The sequence below is a fragment of the Anomaloglossus baeobatrachus genome, chromosome 5 (genome assembly GCF_048569485.1).
Source record: "Anomaloglossus baeobatrachus isolate aAnoBae1 chromosome 5, aAnoBae1.hap1, whole genome shotgun sequence".
Lineage (NCBI taxonomy): Eukaryota > Metazoa > Chordata > Amphibia > Anura > Aromobatidae > Anomaloglossus > Anomaloglossus baeobatrachus.
In genome coordinates this window covers 309,947,511-309,961,857 of record NC_134357.1, presented here as the reverse complement: position 1 = coordinate 309,961,857, position 14,347 = coordinate 309,947,511, and the positions used below count along the sequence as shown (strand labels likewise).

At 46.9% G+C, this 14,347-nt stretch overlaps 1 protein-coding gene across 1 annotated transcript in view; it reads left to right on the top strand.

The window, feature by feature from the left end:
* Positions 1-13,201, top strand: part of DGKE (diacylglycerol kinase epsilon) — a 76,604-nt gene extending 63,403 nt beyond the window's left edge. Inside the window, exons 10-11 of the mRNA XM_075349710.1 lie at positions 7,688-7,799; positions 11,572-13,201. Of these exons, the coding sequence (XP_075205825.1) occupies positions 7,688-7,799; positions 11,572-11,772 (313 nt within the window). The 3' untranslated portion in view covers positions 11,773-13,201. The remainder of the gene's footprint in view (positions 1-7,687; positions 7,800-11,571) is intronic.
* Positions 13,202-14,347: the final 1,146 nt, after the last annotated feature.

The following is a 14,347-nucleotide window of genomic DNA, read 5'->3' as shown; positions in this document are numbered from 1 at the left end:
AGGTCATTACTTTTTATTCACAATTTTCCATGTTATTACATTCTGTCAGTTTGCTGCTGTAATAGTTGCTCTATCTGAACAGTGTTATTTAACATGACTTGTATCCATTTTTTATATCTTGTTTTTTTTTTTTTGTTTTTTTTTCAGTCTGCACAATGATACATGATTTTGAGCTGCTAATTGCTTTATTCGATTGCGATTGTTTCTGTGAATGGATGAGCTGGAGCTGCTCCCTTGTGCTCCCCCTCCCCTCTGGGTCGTTCCATCATACAACAGGGGGCGTGCACCCTGATGATATCCGTTTCCCTGCAGTCTGAGAACAAGGGGTATAGCTATGCCCCCTGTTCTAGGACAGAACAAAAGCAGATATTGTCAGGGGGTTGGCTGTTACCACTAGCATGGAGCAGGCCAGCCTTAATGTGTTATGCAACTTCCCAGAAGAGAGGGGGAGTAGCTTCAGTGCCAGACTGAATAAGGCTGCTTTCTCACATCCGGTTGTTGCTGAGCCGCACAATACGGCGCTCTGCAGAAAAAACGCAACCGTTTGTTTTTTCTTTATCGTTCCTATGGGAGACCCAGACAATGGGTGTTAAGCTTCTGCCTCCGGAGGACACACAAAGTACTACACTTAAAAGTGTAGCTCCTCCCTCTGAGCTTATACACCCCTTTGAGAACCAGATCTAGCCAGTTTATCGCTTTGTGTTCAGGAGGCATACATCCACACATGCATTCTCAACTGATTTTTGATTTTTGGAAAGAGTTTGAAGAAAAGCGGGTCCAAGTCTGGACCCCCGGCATGTCCCTTCTCACCCCACTGTGTCGGCGGTGCTGTTAAGGTTGATTCCAAGGCTGCAGACTTACATGCCGTGCTCCTTCACCATCCCTCCTGGGCTCTGGCTTGAAGTGGGAGCCAGCACGGTTCTCCATGCTTGGCAGGAGACCGGTCTCCATCCGCAGCCCTTCAGGATCCTGCTGGACCGGAGCACTCATCCCCAGGGACTTGGAACCCTGCGTCTCAGCAAGCTAAGTACCTGAGACGTTTATATATTGGGGGTCCCTGTACTTTATTGTTGTGGGAGAGTGTGCTGAGTGTGTTTTTTAGGACATTTCCGGCGGGTTCTCTGGCTGTCGCCTGAGAACCGCGCCGATGGTGCTTGCGCGCCGGCCGTACCGCTCAAATTTAGGCCCCGGCTTCGCCGGAGGCCTAGTTTCGATTTCACTGCCCTCGCATGTCATTCATGCAGAGGGACAGCGCGGCTCAGCCCAGCGGCCGTTCTGCACAGGGGAGGGACACTCCTCACTGAGTACATGTCTCCTCCCCTGTAGGTCTCTATGGCCCTCCAGATCCCTCTCCCAGAGTAAATCCCGCCCCCTCTATTCGCTCCGGCGGCCATTTTCTCAGCGTTTTTCCCTGCGATCAGCGCTGGTGTGCAGCATCCCTGCTGAGGTGCTTGGGGGTCCGGGCTTCGGGATCTGGAGGGCACACAACACCGCTCCAGCGGTCTGGTAAGCCACAACCTCTGGTTGTGGACCTCTGTATATACTCTCTGGGGGTTCATTCTGGCAGAGCCCCCACTCCAGCTGCATGTAAGCTCCTACTGCCTGAACCGAGCACCTATCCACATTGTGATGCCTGCTCTAACCTGACGATGCCTCAGCCTGGAGTCGCACCCCCAGTGGTCTCTCAGGCTGCTCCGGCTCCTGTGGCTGAACCCTCGGCTTGGGTAGAATCCTTATCTAGGTCTATCTCCCAGTCTTTTGCCGACTCCATGGGACTTCTGTCCAGGACCTTGCTGAACATGCATCAGCCCCCTTCACAGGGTGCCTCTGCTGCTAGGGCTCCCTCAGGACCGGAGCTCACAGAGGATTCATCATCTGGTCCCAGACCACGTCCTTCTAAGAAGAGACGCAGGGCTCCCTCTCCTTCCTCGTCCCGCGGCTCTGTTTCAGAAGCTGACTCGCAGGACGAGGAGGATGCCTTTACGGGGGGCTCGGAGGTTAACTCCATGTGCCCCATTGATCTATCCGAAAGTGACTCAGATGTTAGTGATTTGATTGCGTCCATTAATTCTGTACTGGATCTCAATCCGCCAGTATCAGAGGAACAACCCTCTCTGGCAGAAAAGCACCAGTTTACCTCGCCTAAGAGGGCAAAGAGTGTGTTCTTTAACCACTCCAGTTTTCAGGCCGCTGTGACCAAGCCTAGGGCCTGTCCTGACAAACGCTTCCCAAAGCATGGTTCTGATGACCGTTTTCCCTTTCCACCTGAGGTGGTCAAGGAGTGGGCTCATTCCCCAAAGGTAGACCCCCCGGTTAGGCTCTCAGCCCGGACCGTTGTATCAGTGGCGGATGGCACCTCTCTTAAGGATTCCACTGACCGCCAGGTTGACCTTCTGGCCAAATCTGTATATGAGGCGGCAGGGGCCTCGTTCTCCCCGACTTTTGCAGCAGTGTGGGCTCTCAAAGCCATCTCTGCTTCTCTGGAGGGGATGCATTCCCTCGCCAGGGAATCTATGCCCGAAATGGTTACCTTAACTTCCCAAGCTTCAGCTTTTTCATCCTATGCCATGTCTGCCATGCTGGAGGCTTCTCACCGCACTGCGGTGGCTTCGGCTAATTCCCTCGCTATCCGCAGGATCTTGTGGCTTCGAGAGTGGAAGGCAGATGCTTCTTCAAAGAAGTACCTTGCTGGACTCCCTTTTGCTGGGTCCCGGCTGTTCGGTGAACAGCTGGATGAAATTATTAAGGAAGCTACTGGCGGGAAGAGTACTTCCATGCCACAAACCAAAACCAGAAAACCTGTCCAGGGCAGGAATCAGTCGAGTTTTCGTTCCTTTCGTTCCTCCAACTGGTCGTCCTCTAAGCCCTCGGCCTCGTCCACTAACTCAGCCAAGGACCAGAAATCCAGCTGGCGCCCAAAAGCGCGTCCACAAAAGACCACAGGAGGTGCTGCCGCCAAGGCAGCCTCCTCTTGACTATCTGTCCGCGACAGCAACGTCCTTAGTCGGTGGCAGGCTCTCCCACTTTGGCGACGCGTGGTTTCAACACGTCTCCGATCAGTGGGTGCGGGATATCATCTCCCACGGCTACAGGATAGAATTCTCTTCCAGCCCGCCAATCAGATTTTTTCTGTCAACTCCCCCCTGCTCCAAGGCCGCCGCCTTCTCTCAGGCCGTGGCATCCTTGCAGGCCAACGGAGTAATTGTACCGGTTTCCGTCCAGGAACGGTTCAGAGGTTTCTACTCAAATCTCTTCCTAGTCCCCAAAAAGGACGGTTCCTTCCGGCCCATCCTGGATCTCAAGCTTCTCAACAAGCATGTTCAGGTGCGGCATTTTCGCATGGAGTCTCTGCGATCAGTCATTGCCTCAATGACCCAAGGGGATTTCCTTGCATCCATCGACATCAGAGATGCCTATCTGCATGTGCCAATTGCAGTGTCACACCAGCGTTGGCTACGTTTGGCAATCGGAGAGGAACATTTCCAATTCGTGGCTCTCCCCTTCGGGTTAGCCACGGCCCCTCGGGTATTCACCAAGGTCATGGCAGCAGTGGTTGCGGTTCTGCACCTCCAGGGGTTGGCAGTGATTCCTTACCTGGACGACCTTCTAGTCAAGGCTTCATCCAGCACAGACTGTCAGCGGAGTGTCTCGCTCACTCTCGCCACTCTAGCCCAATTCGGGTGGCTTGTCAATCTGCCCAAATCCACTCTGACTCCGACCCAGAGGCTCACGTACCTAGGGATGCAGTTCGAGACTCTGCCGGCACTTGTGAAGTTGCCCTTAATCAAACAGCAGTCCCTCCAACTGGCGGTGCGATCTCTGCTGAGGCCCCGCCGTTATTCCATCAGGCACCTGATGCAGGTGCTGGGTCAGATGGTGGCGTCAATGGAAGCGGTTCCCTTTGCCCAGTTCCATCTGCGTCCACTGCAGATGGACATTCTCCGCTGTTGGGACAAGCGGCCTTCCTCCTTGCACAGGTTAGTGGCTCTGTCGCCACAGACCAGGAGCTCTCTTCAGTGGTGGCTTCGGCCCCTCTCTGTCTCAGGGGCGCTCCTTCCTGGCCCCGTCCTGGGTGATCCTCACCACGGATGCCAGTCTATCCGGCTGGGGAGCGGTATGTCTCCACCACCGAGCGCAGGGCACTTGGACTCCGTCCGAGTCTGCCCTCTCGATCAATGTGCTGGAAACCAGAGCCGTGCTTCTGGCTCTCCTAGCTTTTCACCACCTATTGGCGGGCAAGCACATCCGAGTCCAGTCAGACAACGCGACAGTGGTTGCCTACATCAATCACCAAGGCGGGACATGCAGCCGCCTGGCAATGTTGGAGGTACAACGCATCCTTCAATGGGTGGAGGACTCCAAGTCCACCATATCCGCAGTCCACATCCCAGGCGTGGAAAACTGGGAGGCAGATTATCTCAGCCGTCAAACCGTGGACAGTGGCGAGTGGTCCCTGCACCCGGCAGTGTTTCAGTCAATCTGCCGCAAGTGGGGCACTCCGGACGTGGACCTAATGGCATCCCGTCACAACAACAAGGTTCCGGTTTACGTGGCTCGCTCCCACGATCCTCAGGCATTCGCCGCGGACGCTCTGGTTCAAGACTGGTCCCAGTTTCGTCTGTCCTACGTGTTTCCCCCTCTAGCTCTCTTGCCCAGAGTTCTGCGCAAGATCAGAATGGAGGGCCGTCGAGTCATCCTCATTGCTCCGGACTGGCCCAGGCGAGCTTGGTGCCCAGACCTGCTCCATCTGTCCGTAGAGGTGCCATGGCATCTTCCGGACCGTCCAGACCTTCTCTCACAAGGTCCGTTTTTCCGCCAGAATTCTGCGGCTCTCAGATTGACGGCGTGGCTCTTGAGTCCTGGATCTTGACGGCTTCTGGTATACCTCCTGAAGTCATCTCCACTATGACTCGGGCCCGTAAGTCTTCCTCTGCCAAGATCTATCACAGGACTTGGAAAATTTTCCTGTCCTGGTGTCGCTCTTCCGGCCATCCTCCTTGGCCTTTTTCCTTGCCGACCCTTCTGTCCTTTCTACAGTCCGGTCTGCAGCTGGGACTGTCCCTCAGCTCTCTCAAGGGACAAGTCTCAGCTCTGTCAGTGCTGTTCCAGCGGCGTATCGCCCGGCTGGCTCAGGTCCGCACCTTCATGCAGGGCGCGTCTCACATCATTCCGCCTTACCGGCGGCCCTTGGATCCCTGGGACCTCAATTTGGTTCTCACGGCTTTGCAGAAACCCCCCTTTGAGCCTCTTAAGGAGGTTTCTTTGTTTCGTCTTTCACAGAAAGTGGTCTTTCTAGTGGCCATAACTTCCCTCAGGAGAGTCTCTAATTTGGCTGCGCTCTCTTCGGAGTCACCTTTTTTGGTTTTTCATCAAGACAAGGTAGTTCTCCGTCCGACTCCGGACTTTCTTCCTAAGGTGGTCTCTTCTTTCCACCTTAACCAGGACATTACCCTACCTTCCTTTTGTCTGGCTCCTGTTCATCGCTTTGAAAAAGCGTTGCATACTCTGGATCTGGTGCGTGCTCTCCGGATCTATGTGTCTCGCACCGCTGCTCTTAGGCGGTGCACCTCTCTTTTTGCGCTAACCACAGGTCGGCGTAAGGGCCTCTCTGCTTCTAAGCCGACCTTAGCCCGTTGGATTAGGTCGACCATTTCGGATGCCTACCAGTGTTCTCAGGTGCCTCCCCCGCCGGGGATCAAGGCACACTCGACCAGAGCTGTCGGTGCCTCTTGGGCTTTCAGGCACCAGGCTACGGCTCAGCAAGTCTGTCAGGCTGCCACTTGGTCTAGCCTGCATACCTTTTCAAAGCACTACCAAGTGCACGCTCATGCTTCGGCAGATGCGAGCTTGGGCAGAAGCATCCTTCAGGCGGCTGTCGCCCATTTGTGAAGTTAGGCTCCGCCTACTTCTTAGTTTTTCTGTTTATTCCCACTCATGGACTGCTTTGAGACGTCCCATTGTCTGGGTCTCCCATAGGAACGATAAAGAAAAAGAGAATTTTGTTTACTTACCGTAAATTCTTTTTCTTATAGTTCCGTATTGGGAGACCCAGCACCCTCCCTGTTGCCTGTTGGCAATTTCTTGTTCCGCGTGTTATCACCGGCTGTTGTCGTGGACAGAGTCTCCGGTTGTTCCGGTTCTTGCTCTGTTTTTACTTGTGGGTGGCTATTCTCCTTCAGCTTTTGCACTAAACTGGCTAGATCTGGTTCTCCAGGGGGTGTATAAGCTCAGAGGAAGGAGCTACACTTTTACGTGTAGTACTTTGTGTGTCCTCCGGAGGCAGAAGCTAAACACCCATTGTCTGGGTCTCCCAATACGGAACTATAAGAAAAAGAATTTACGGTAAGTAAACAAAATTCTCTTTTTTTTTTTTTACGCCGGTTGCGTTTTTTCCCCGCATAGACTTGCATTAGCGCCGCATGGCCTTGCGTTGAGTCCGGTTTTTGCCGGATGCGGCATATTTAGCCCATGTGGCGGCCGGATATAACGCTGCCTGGCTGTGTGATGTGTGGATGTGTGAAAGCAGCCGAACAGATACTGTGAAGGTAGGGAATAGCACTATGGATCTCATCTTTAAAGTTTATGATGGCATGGCCTTTAGCAGTGTTGCTTTTTTTTTTTTTTTTTTAAATCTCCCCAGAGTACCCCTTTAACACTACATCTGCAGGTTTATGCATTTCAGACATGACCGGTTTGTTTTAATATCACAGGACACCTTTTTATATTGAGGCGAGCAACACTTTGTATTGTGGGAAAGCTTTGGCTGTCATTGTAATGGTAATTGGGGCTCTGGGTGACACTACTGCTATGGAAGGGGGGGATGAGCACGCTGGATGGGTTTGCGAACATCTCTCAGAACTTTGTGTGGCTAAGGAAGGTTGGGGACCACTGGCTCAAGGCCTCAGAGAGACCGTTTTTGTTACTGGCAACCCAGATGAAAGTCACCCATACAAGTCTATGGGTCTGAAAAACACCATACAGCATGCGAATTACATCAGTTTTTGTTTTTTTTGGGGGGGGAGGGGTTGCATACATGAAAAATGCCTGAATGAGTCCTAAGATATGATTCTGTGCCAGTGATTTTTTTTTTTGTCAATAGCTGCTTTACACAATGTGAAAATAGTAATCAGACATGCCCCCTTTAGAATCATTGACTTCAATTAGGCAAAAACCTAACTTTGGACTCTTGATTGACCTCCTTTCTAGCAGTGTCTGGCTAAAAAGAGGAACACCTCCAGAAAATGGTCCAATGGTGTCCAGATTTTCATACTTTCAATTGTCAGTCTAAACTAAGTCAGTGTTTTTAGCTGGGTTACATCTAAATCACATTTTATAGGGATTCAGGTGGGTGCACCAGGATGGAGTCAAGAGTAGGGCGCAGACATGGTCTGAACCTGGCCTAAATGCACCACCTGAGCCAAAAAGACTTCAATAAAGACAAATTGATCGGTGTAACATATACACGTTTTTCATTATCTGCTTGTTTTTGGCTTATTCTAGAGATTGGTGAATGTTATTAGCACTGAGTCCTATCCATCTACATTTCCTTATATGATTTTGCTTACTCCTTCCCTCCTTTTTTTTTTTTTTTCCTGTTCTCCTTCAATATTTTCATCTCTTCATTATTATTTTCTTTTTCTCATTTCCCGTTTCTCTCATTCTCCCTTTCTTTTTTCCTTTCCTGAAGGCATGATGATGGCCTATTGGAAGTAGTAGGAGTTTACGGATCTTTTCACTGTGCACAGATTCAGGTTAAGTTGGCAAATCCTGTCCGTCTTGGCCAAGCTCACACTGTAAGGGTAAGAATTTGTATCTTTTGTCATTTTATATATATATATATATATATATATATATATATATATATATATATATATATATATATATATATATATATATATATATATATATATTTATCCACTTTGTAGACTTTTCTTTAATGTAGTAGGATAGGAGGGAATCACATTTTTTGAATGCCAGTGTTGGCATTATATCTAAGCATCTGGTGAGACACCAGCCAAGGAATCATTCTGTGCCGAGTGACATTGCTTTGTAGACAGTGTTGTCCTTAGAAAATAAATCACATATAAATTATAAGAAATCCCATCTGAAGGCAAAGTTGCTAGTGATAAAACACAATATACACTACTCAAAAAAAGATAAAAATATTTTGGCTTTTGTGTGAAATGTGTGTAAAAAATTCACGCTAAAGGGATTTTTTTATCATGAAAGTATGGCATTTAAGTCAAATCATGCAATAGTGATTTCCATATCTGAAACAAAAGCCAACAATCATGGTGCGTATACCCCCGAAAAATGTCAATATTTTAAAAACGTGTCATGTGGCCTTGAGCATCAATTACAGCTTGACAACGATGGCTCATGCTGTTCACAAGTCGAGTTATTGTCTTCTGAGCCGGTGACAACCCACTCTTCTTGAAGGGCTGCCCTCAGGCCATTGAGGGTATGGAGTACAGTGTTATGAACCTCTGCACGGCGAGTCAGATGATCCAATAAGTTTTCTAAGGGATTCAGGTCTGCAGAAAGTGCAGGGTACTCCATTTGAGGTAGTTTAGCTGTTCCCTAATGTGTCCTTGATAAGCTGGTGCATTGCCTTACGTGAAGATGAAATTAGGCCTATGTTAACGCAGAGGCACAATGACTGGATTAATGATGTTATTCAAGTAGTAAGCGCTACTGTACCATACACAAATGTGTAGAGCAGCTTTGTATTGACTAAGCACATCTGCCTAAACTATAATACCACCACCGAAGGCTCGGCAAGGTGACAACAGTGGCTTATGCATAGCGTTCTCCTTTACTTTTTCAACATCATTGGCAGCCATTAATTCTGCTCAGCATGAACTGAATTTCATCAGTGAACAGCACTAAAGTCCACTGGTCCCCTCATCCAGCATAGATGCTCCCTGACCTATGTAAAACGATGACACCTGTGCCTGGTGGTATGGTCATGTAGCCTTTCAGGTCATCTGGGACATAGACCATGCTGATGTAAGCAGTTTTGATGGTCTGGCGTGACATTTGGGTGCCTCTTGTCTCCCTTAAATGTGCTTAGAGTTGTGTGGTATTCATCATCCAGTTCCAAAGGGCATTGTTCCCAATGAAGTGGTCATCAGTGTGGGATGTGGCCAAAGGACATCCACTTCTATGCCTCTCTGACTCTTCCAGTCTCTCTGTATCTCTGTTGCAAAAAGCTGATGACATTCTGTGACAGTCTAAGCTCAGAGGACACTTCTGTCTGAGAACATGCTGCCTGAAGCCTCGCAATGGCGAGGTACTGTTGATCAATTAAGGTATCTTCTCATGTCAAAAGGTGAACAGCATGATGAGGATGAATGTTTTAAATACCTATTCTAATGGATTCCCGAAATTAATGGGGTGATTCATGGATCAAACACCTGTTATGAAATTTGCTATTAAAGGGAACCTGTCACCATATTTGTTTCATATAAACTGCAGCTACCACTAGTAAGCCCTTATACACAGCATTCTATAATGCTGTATATAAGGGCCTAAGCTGATCTATACAACAGAAAAAAAGACCGTTTCATTATACTCACTGGTCTTGATCTGGCGCCTCTTCTCTTTTTCCGAACGCCGGCTTCTTTCCCTGCTTCGTGTGTATGACGCGTCCTACGTCATCCACACACTGCCCTCCATCACACTGTTGCGTAGGTGCACTTCTCCCTGCCCTACTGCGGGCAGAGCAAAGAACTGTAATGTGCAGGATAAGGTCAAAGAACACCCACACATACGCATTACAGTACTTTCCTCTACTCGCAGCAACGTAGAGAGAAGTGTGCGTGCGCAAGAGGAGAACATTGTATGGGTGACGTAGGATACATCATCCAGTTGAAGCAAGGAAGAGGACGGCGATCGTAAGAGAGGACGTGCCAGATCAAGACCAGTGTTGCCCATTGGACCAGACTGCCTTGCAGGTGAGTATATTTAAAGGTCTTTTTTTATGTAATACCAATCTGCTTAGGCATTTATATGCAGAATTCTAGAATGCTGGAGGTGGCCAAAGTTTATATGTAACAAATCTGGTGACCGGTTTCCTTTTTAAGCTCCATTTTAGGAACATCCTGAAATTTCACGGGAAAGCAAAGTATCCTTCACTTTTCGAGTAGTGTATCTGATTCAGTGTATTTGGCAGCCATATAGCTAGATCATGTACCTGAACATCTCTAGTAGATGAAATAAATACTATTCTGTAGAGACTTTCAAAAGGTGCTTAAAGAAAGAACAATTGGCCCAAAAAGAAGATAACGTCATAAAGCTAGATCATAGAAAAAAACCTGGGACTACCATAAATTGTGATTAAAAATTAGGAAAGATTTTTGATGAGGGGGTCCTTAACACTAGGAGTCCTAGAAATTTCGAGCTCCCCCCTGAAGTCTCGAAAGAGGGTCAAATGACCCTTAGATCATCTTTTTTATTTAGAACCAAAACAAAATGTTAATTAGAAATTATCTTGCAGATGAGGAGACTCCTCCTCTACCAAAAAAGAGAGCTCGGTTGGCGAGTGAGCCGACAGAGACCGCAAATCCTTCAGGTCATTCGACCTGTCTCTGGGTTCCAAAAGGTACCGTCACAAAGCGACGCTCCAGCTATCCCACCAGCAACCTGACCTGGCAGGGATCGCTGGAACGTCGCTACACGGGTTGCTGGTGAGCTGTCACCCAGGCAGATCTCACCAGCAACCAGTGACCAGCCCCCAGCCAGCAGCGACGCGCAGGTAGCGCTGGCTCCATGCACACCTAGCCACAGTACACATCGGGTTAATTACCCGATGTGTACTCTGCTACGTGTGCAGGCAGCAGGGAGCCGGCTTCTGCGGACGCTAGTAACCACGGTAAACATCGGTTAACCAAGAAGCCCTTCCCTTGGTTACCCGATATTTACCTTCGTTACCAGCGTCCGCCGCTCTCACACTGCCAGTGCCGGCTCCCTGTTCCTTGTGCTCCTAGCCACAGTACACATCGGGTTAATTACCCGATGTGTACTCCAGCTACGTGTGCAGGGAGCAGGGAGCCGGCACTGGCAGTGTGAGAGCAGCGGACGCTGCTAACGAAGGTAAATATCGGGTAACCAAGGGAACGGCTTCTTGGTTACCCGATGTTTACCATGGTTACCAGCGTCCGCAGAAGCCGGCTCCCTGCTGCCTGCACATTCAGTTGTTGCTCTCTCGCTGTCACACACAGCGATGTGCGCTTCACAGCGGGAGAGCAACAACTAAAAAATGAACCAGGACATTCAGCAACAACCAGCGACCTCACAGCAGGGGCCAGGTTGTTGCTGGATGTCACACACAGCGACATCACTAGCAACATCGCTGCTATGTCACAAAAGTCGTGCCTCAGCAGCGATGTTGCTAGCAATGTTGCTTAGTGTGACGTGGCCTAAAGGTAGAAATGTTAAATGACCCCTCTCTGGGACTTCTAGTGTTAATAGGCCAAAAGAAAACTCTACATTTCTATAGATACAGTATATGAATTTTACTTGGCCCAGGACTGATTCTGAAATACTTTGCTATTTTCTTTACTTTGGCAGCTAATTTTAAAGAGTTCAAGGATGCCAATGCAAGTGGATGGAGAGCCATGGGCCCAAGGGCCTTGTACAGTCACTATTACCCACAAAACACATGCACTAATGTTGTATCACGTAGGAGAACAAACTGATGATGATGACGATCCTTCCAGTGACTCAGATGAAGACCCACAAGATACTGTGAATCGTGATGTGGAAATGTAGTCCTTAACAGATGGCTAGGTTTCACATACAAAACATCCTGCAAAGGAGCAACATATCTTTTATTTATTCACTTTTATTTATTTGTCTTATTTTTTATCTATATAATTTTATGAGCATCTGACCTTTTTTTAACTGAATGTCATTCTAAACATTTGCACCTACTGTTTAATTGTTATGTGGTCATAGTCTTAGAAAATATCTGCTGTGTGTAGGCCGGTGTTCAACGCCATTCCAGCGACATTTCTATAGTGATTACCAACTTGGGACAACACTGAAGAGGAAAGGCTAGTTATGTTATTGTATTCTATGTAGCAGATCACTGTTTTGGTTTTTTTTTATACTATGAAGTTGAAGGGGTTCACTGGGAATAGAAAAAAAGTCACCGTAAATAAAGTCCTAAGAATCTTTACTTCTGCACCACCGATAGACTTCAAACATCTGAGCCGTCCGAACTTTACTTTGAAATGACGTTCTAAAACATCACTGCAGAGTAAGTTTCTTACACTAGATTGTGCAGGAGTGGAAAGACAGCAATCAAACACAACAGAGCTCCCCACAGAGAAGGCAGAAACTGTTTATTACCATTTCTGCCTTCTTGATCGCTGTATACACAATGCTGAACAAGCGGTGTGTATATATTATAGCAAGTACTGATTGTTCTTTGTCCTGAAGACCCATCAGTCATATGATCGCTAGGTGTAGGGAGAGAACAGGAGCTGCTGGGTCGTAAGAATGTCACATCGGCTCTGCAGTTCAAGCATGTGGCTGACTTTGTCCTGGCTAACCTTCCTGCCTCCAGTTACAAGGGAATTCTGCAATACTATAATGTATATCTAAATTGAAATGCCCCTCCCCCAAAGGTGGTTTAGGAAATTATGGGGGACACGCAGTGTCTAAAATAAATTATAAAATTAATCAATTAAAAAAGATACTCCAAACGATATCCTATGTACATGTATGGCGCAAGTCGGGAGTGGGTGTATGGCGCTGGCTCGCGAGCTGAGCCTGACCCATACCCATCAGATAATGGCTTTGCGTCACAGCCAGGATCTACCTCGAACAGCTCGGGTGGAGCTCAGCCTACTACTGTTAACCTGTTCAATGCCTCTCTCAATGTCTAACGGTGACTATAACCATATACCACCATGGGGGTGCATCTTTCCATGCACCCATTGGTGCCTTAGTCACACAATCTCGGAATGCTGATGGTTGGTATGGCAGCTGGGGATCTGCTGAAGACTACCATTCCTACCATCACAAAGATCTGCTGAAACCCAACCCATAGTTGTGCCTCACAGGTGATTGACTTCTGCTGTATACAGAAATACTGTGGTGATGCTGTATTTAGCCAATGCAATCTGACAATCACAGGTTCAAGTTCCCTGAAGGAGCTACACAAACAGTAAAAAGTGAAAAAATGTAAAAAAAACCTCAATACCCCCCTTCACCCTTTAAAGATCTTGAAAAAAATATATACAATTTTACATATGTAGTATCACTATATCCAGAAAAGTCCAAGTTGGGAAAATATAAAATTAACCAGATCAGTAGACACCGTAAACGTAAAAAAAATTCAAAATGGCAAAATTGCAATTGGTTTTTACAGTCCACAAAAAATGTATAACAGTCATCCTACTCGCTCAGGCAGTCATGGTGCCATGTAATTTTTACCACGCAATGTATGCCATAAAAACGGTTTCTAAAAAACCGTCAGAATGCATGCTTTTTGCAGTCTCACTGTACTTGGACTTCAGTAAACTATATGGTGAAAGAATGATGTTATTCTGCAAAAAAACAACTCCTCCTACATCTATGTGGACCAAAAAATGTAAAAAATTATGGCCCCCGGAAGAAGGGGAGCTAAACAAAAACTCGAGAACGGAAATTGACTATATCGGGAAGGGGCATTCTGTTATCAGTAAATGAGACTCGTTTTACGAGTCCCAATAATAGGTATTTAGGAATTACTTCATAATATTTTCCTTAATACTTTTTTTTTCTTTTCCCAGGAGCCCCTTTTCTAAATTGCATTTTAAGTTTATCAGACCGTTACCTCTAAGATCTTATTATTTTTTACTTTGCACTATACAGTATATAAATGTTTTAATATTTTGTTATGTCTTAGATTACAAACACAAGTATAATTTGTCATTTCCATGGGACAAGCCATTTTTGTTGTATGCATTAAAATTGTTTCTTCAAATAGGTTCTATATACAGTGAAGATTGTTAAAAAAGAGTAATTAGTATTAACCCAAGTATGTTAATGGTGAGGCCAGACTAGTCGAATGTTTACACCATAAATTAGGTAGCATTTTTTTTTTTTTAAGATTTTCAGTGAAAATCAGCATTAAAAAAAACAAAGCATTCCTCACATTTAAAGTGTAGCTTTTTCCAACACAGTGGATTAGGCTCTTAAAGAAGACCTTTCACAAAATAGTTTTTCTGTGGATCTGGACACCCTATATATTAGGTGCTGCAGAACAGCATTGTTTTTTTTTTCCATTTCTATATTTCGCTTCTCCATTGCAAATGTATTAGTGTTTTAAAGTATTTGGCAAATTATTTTTTTACCA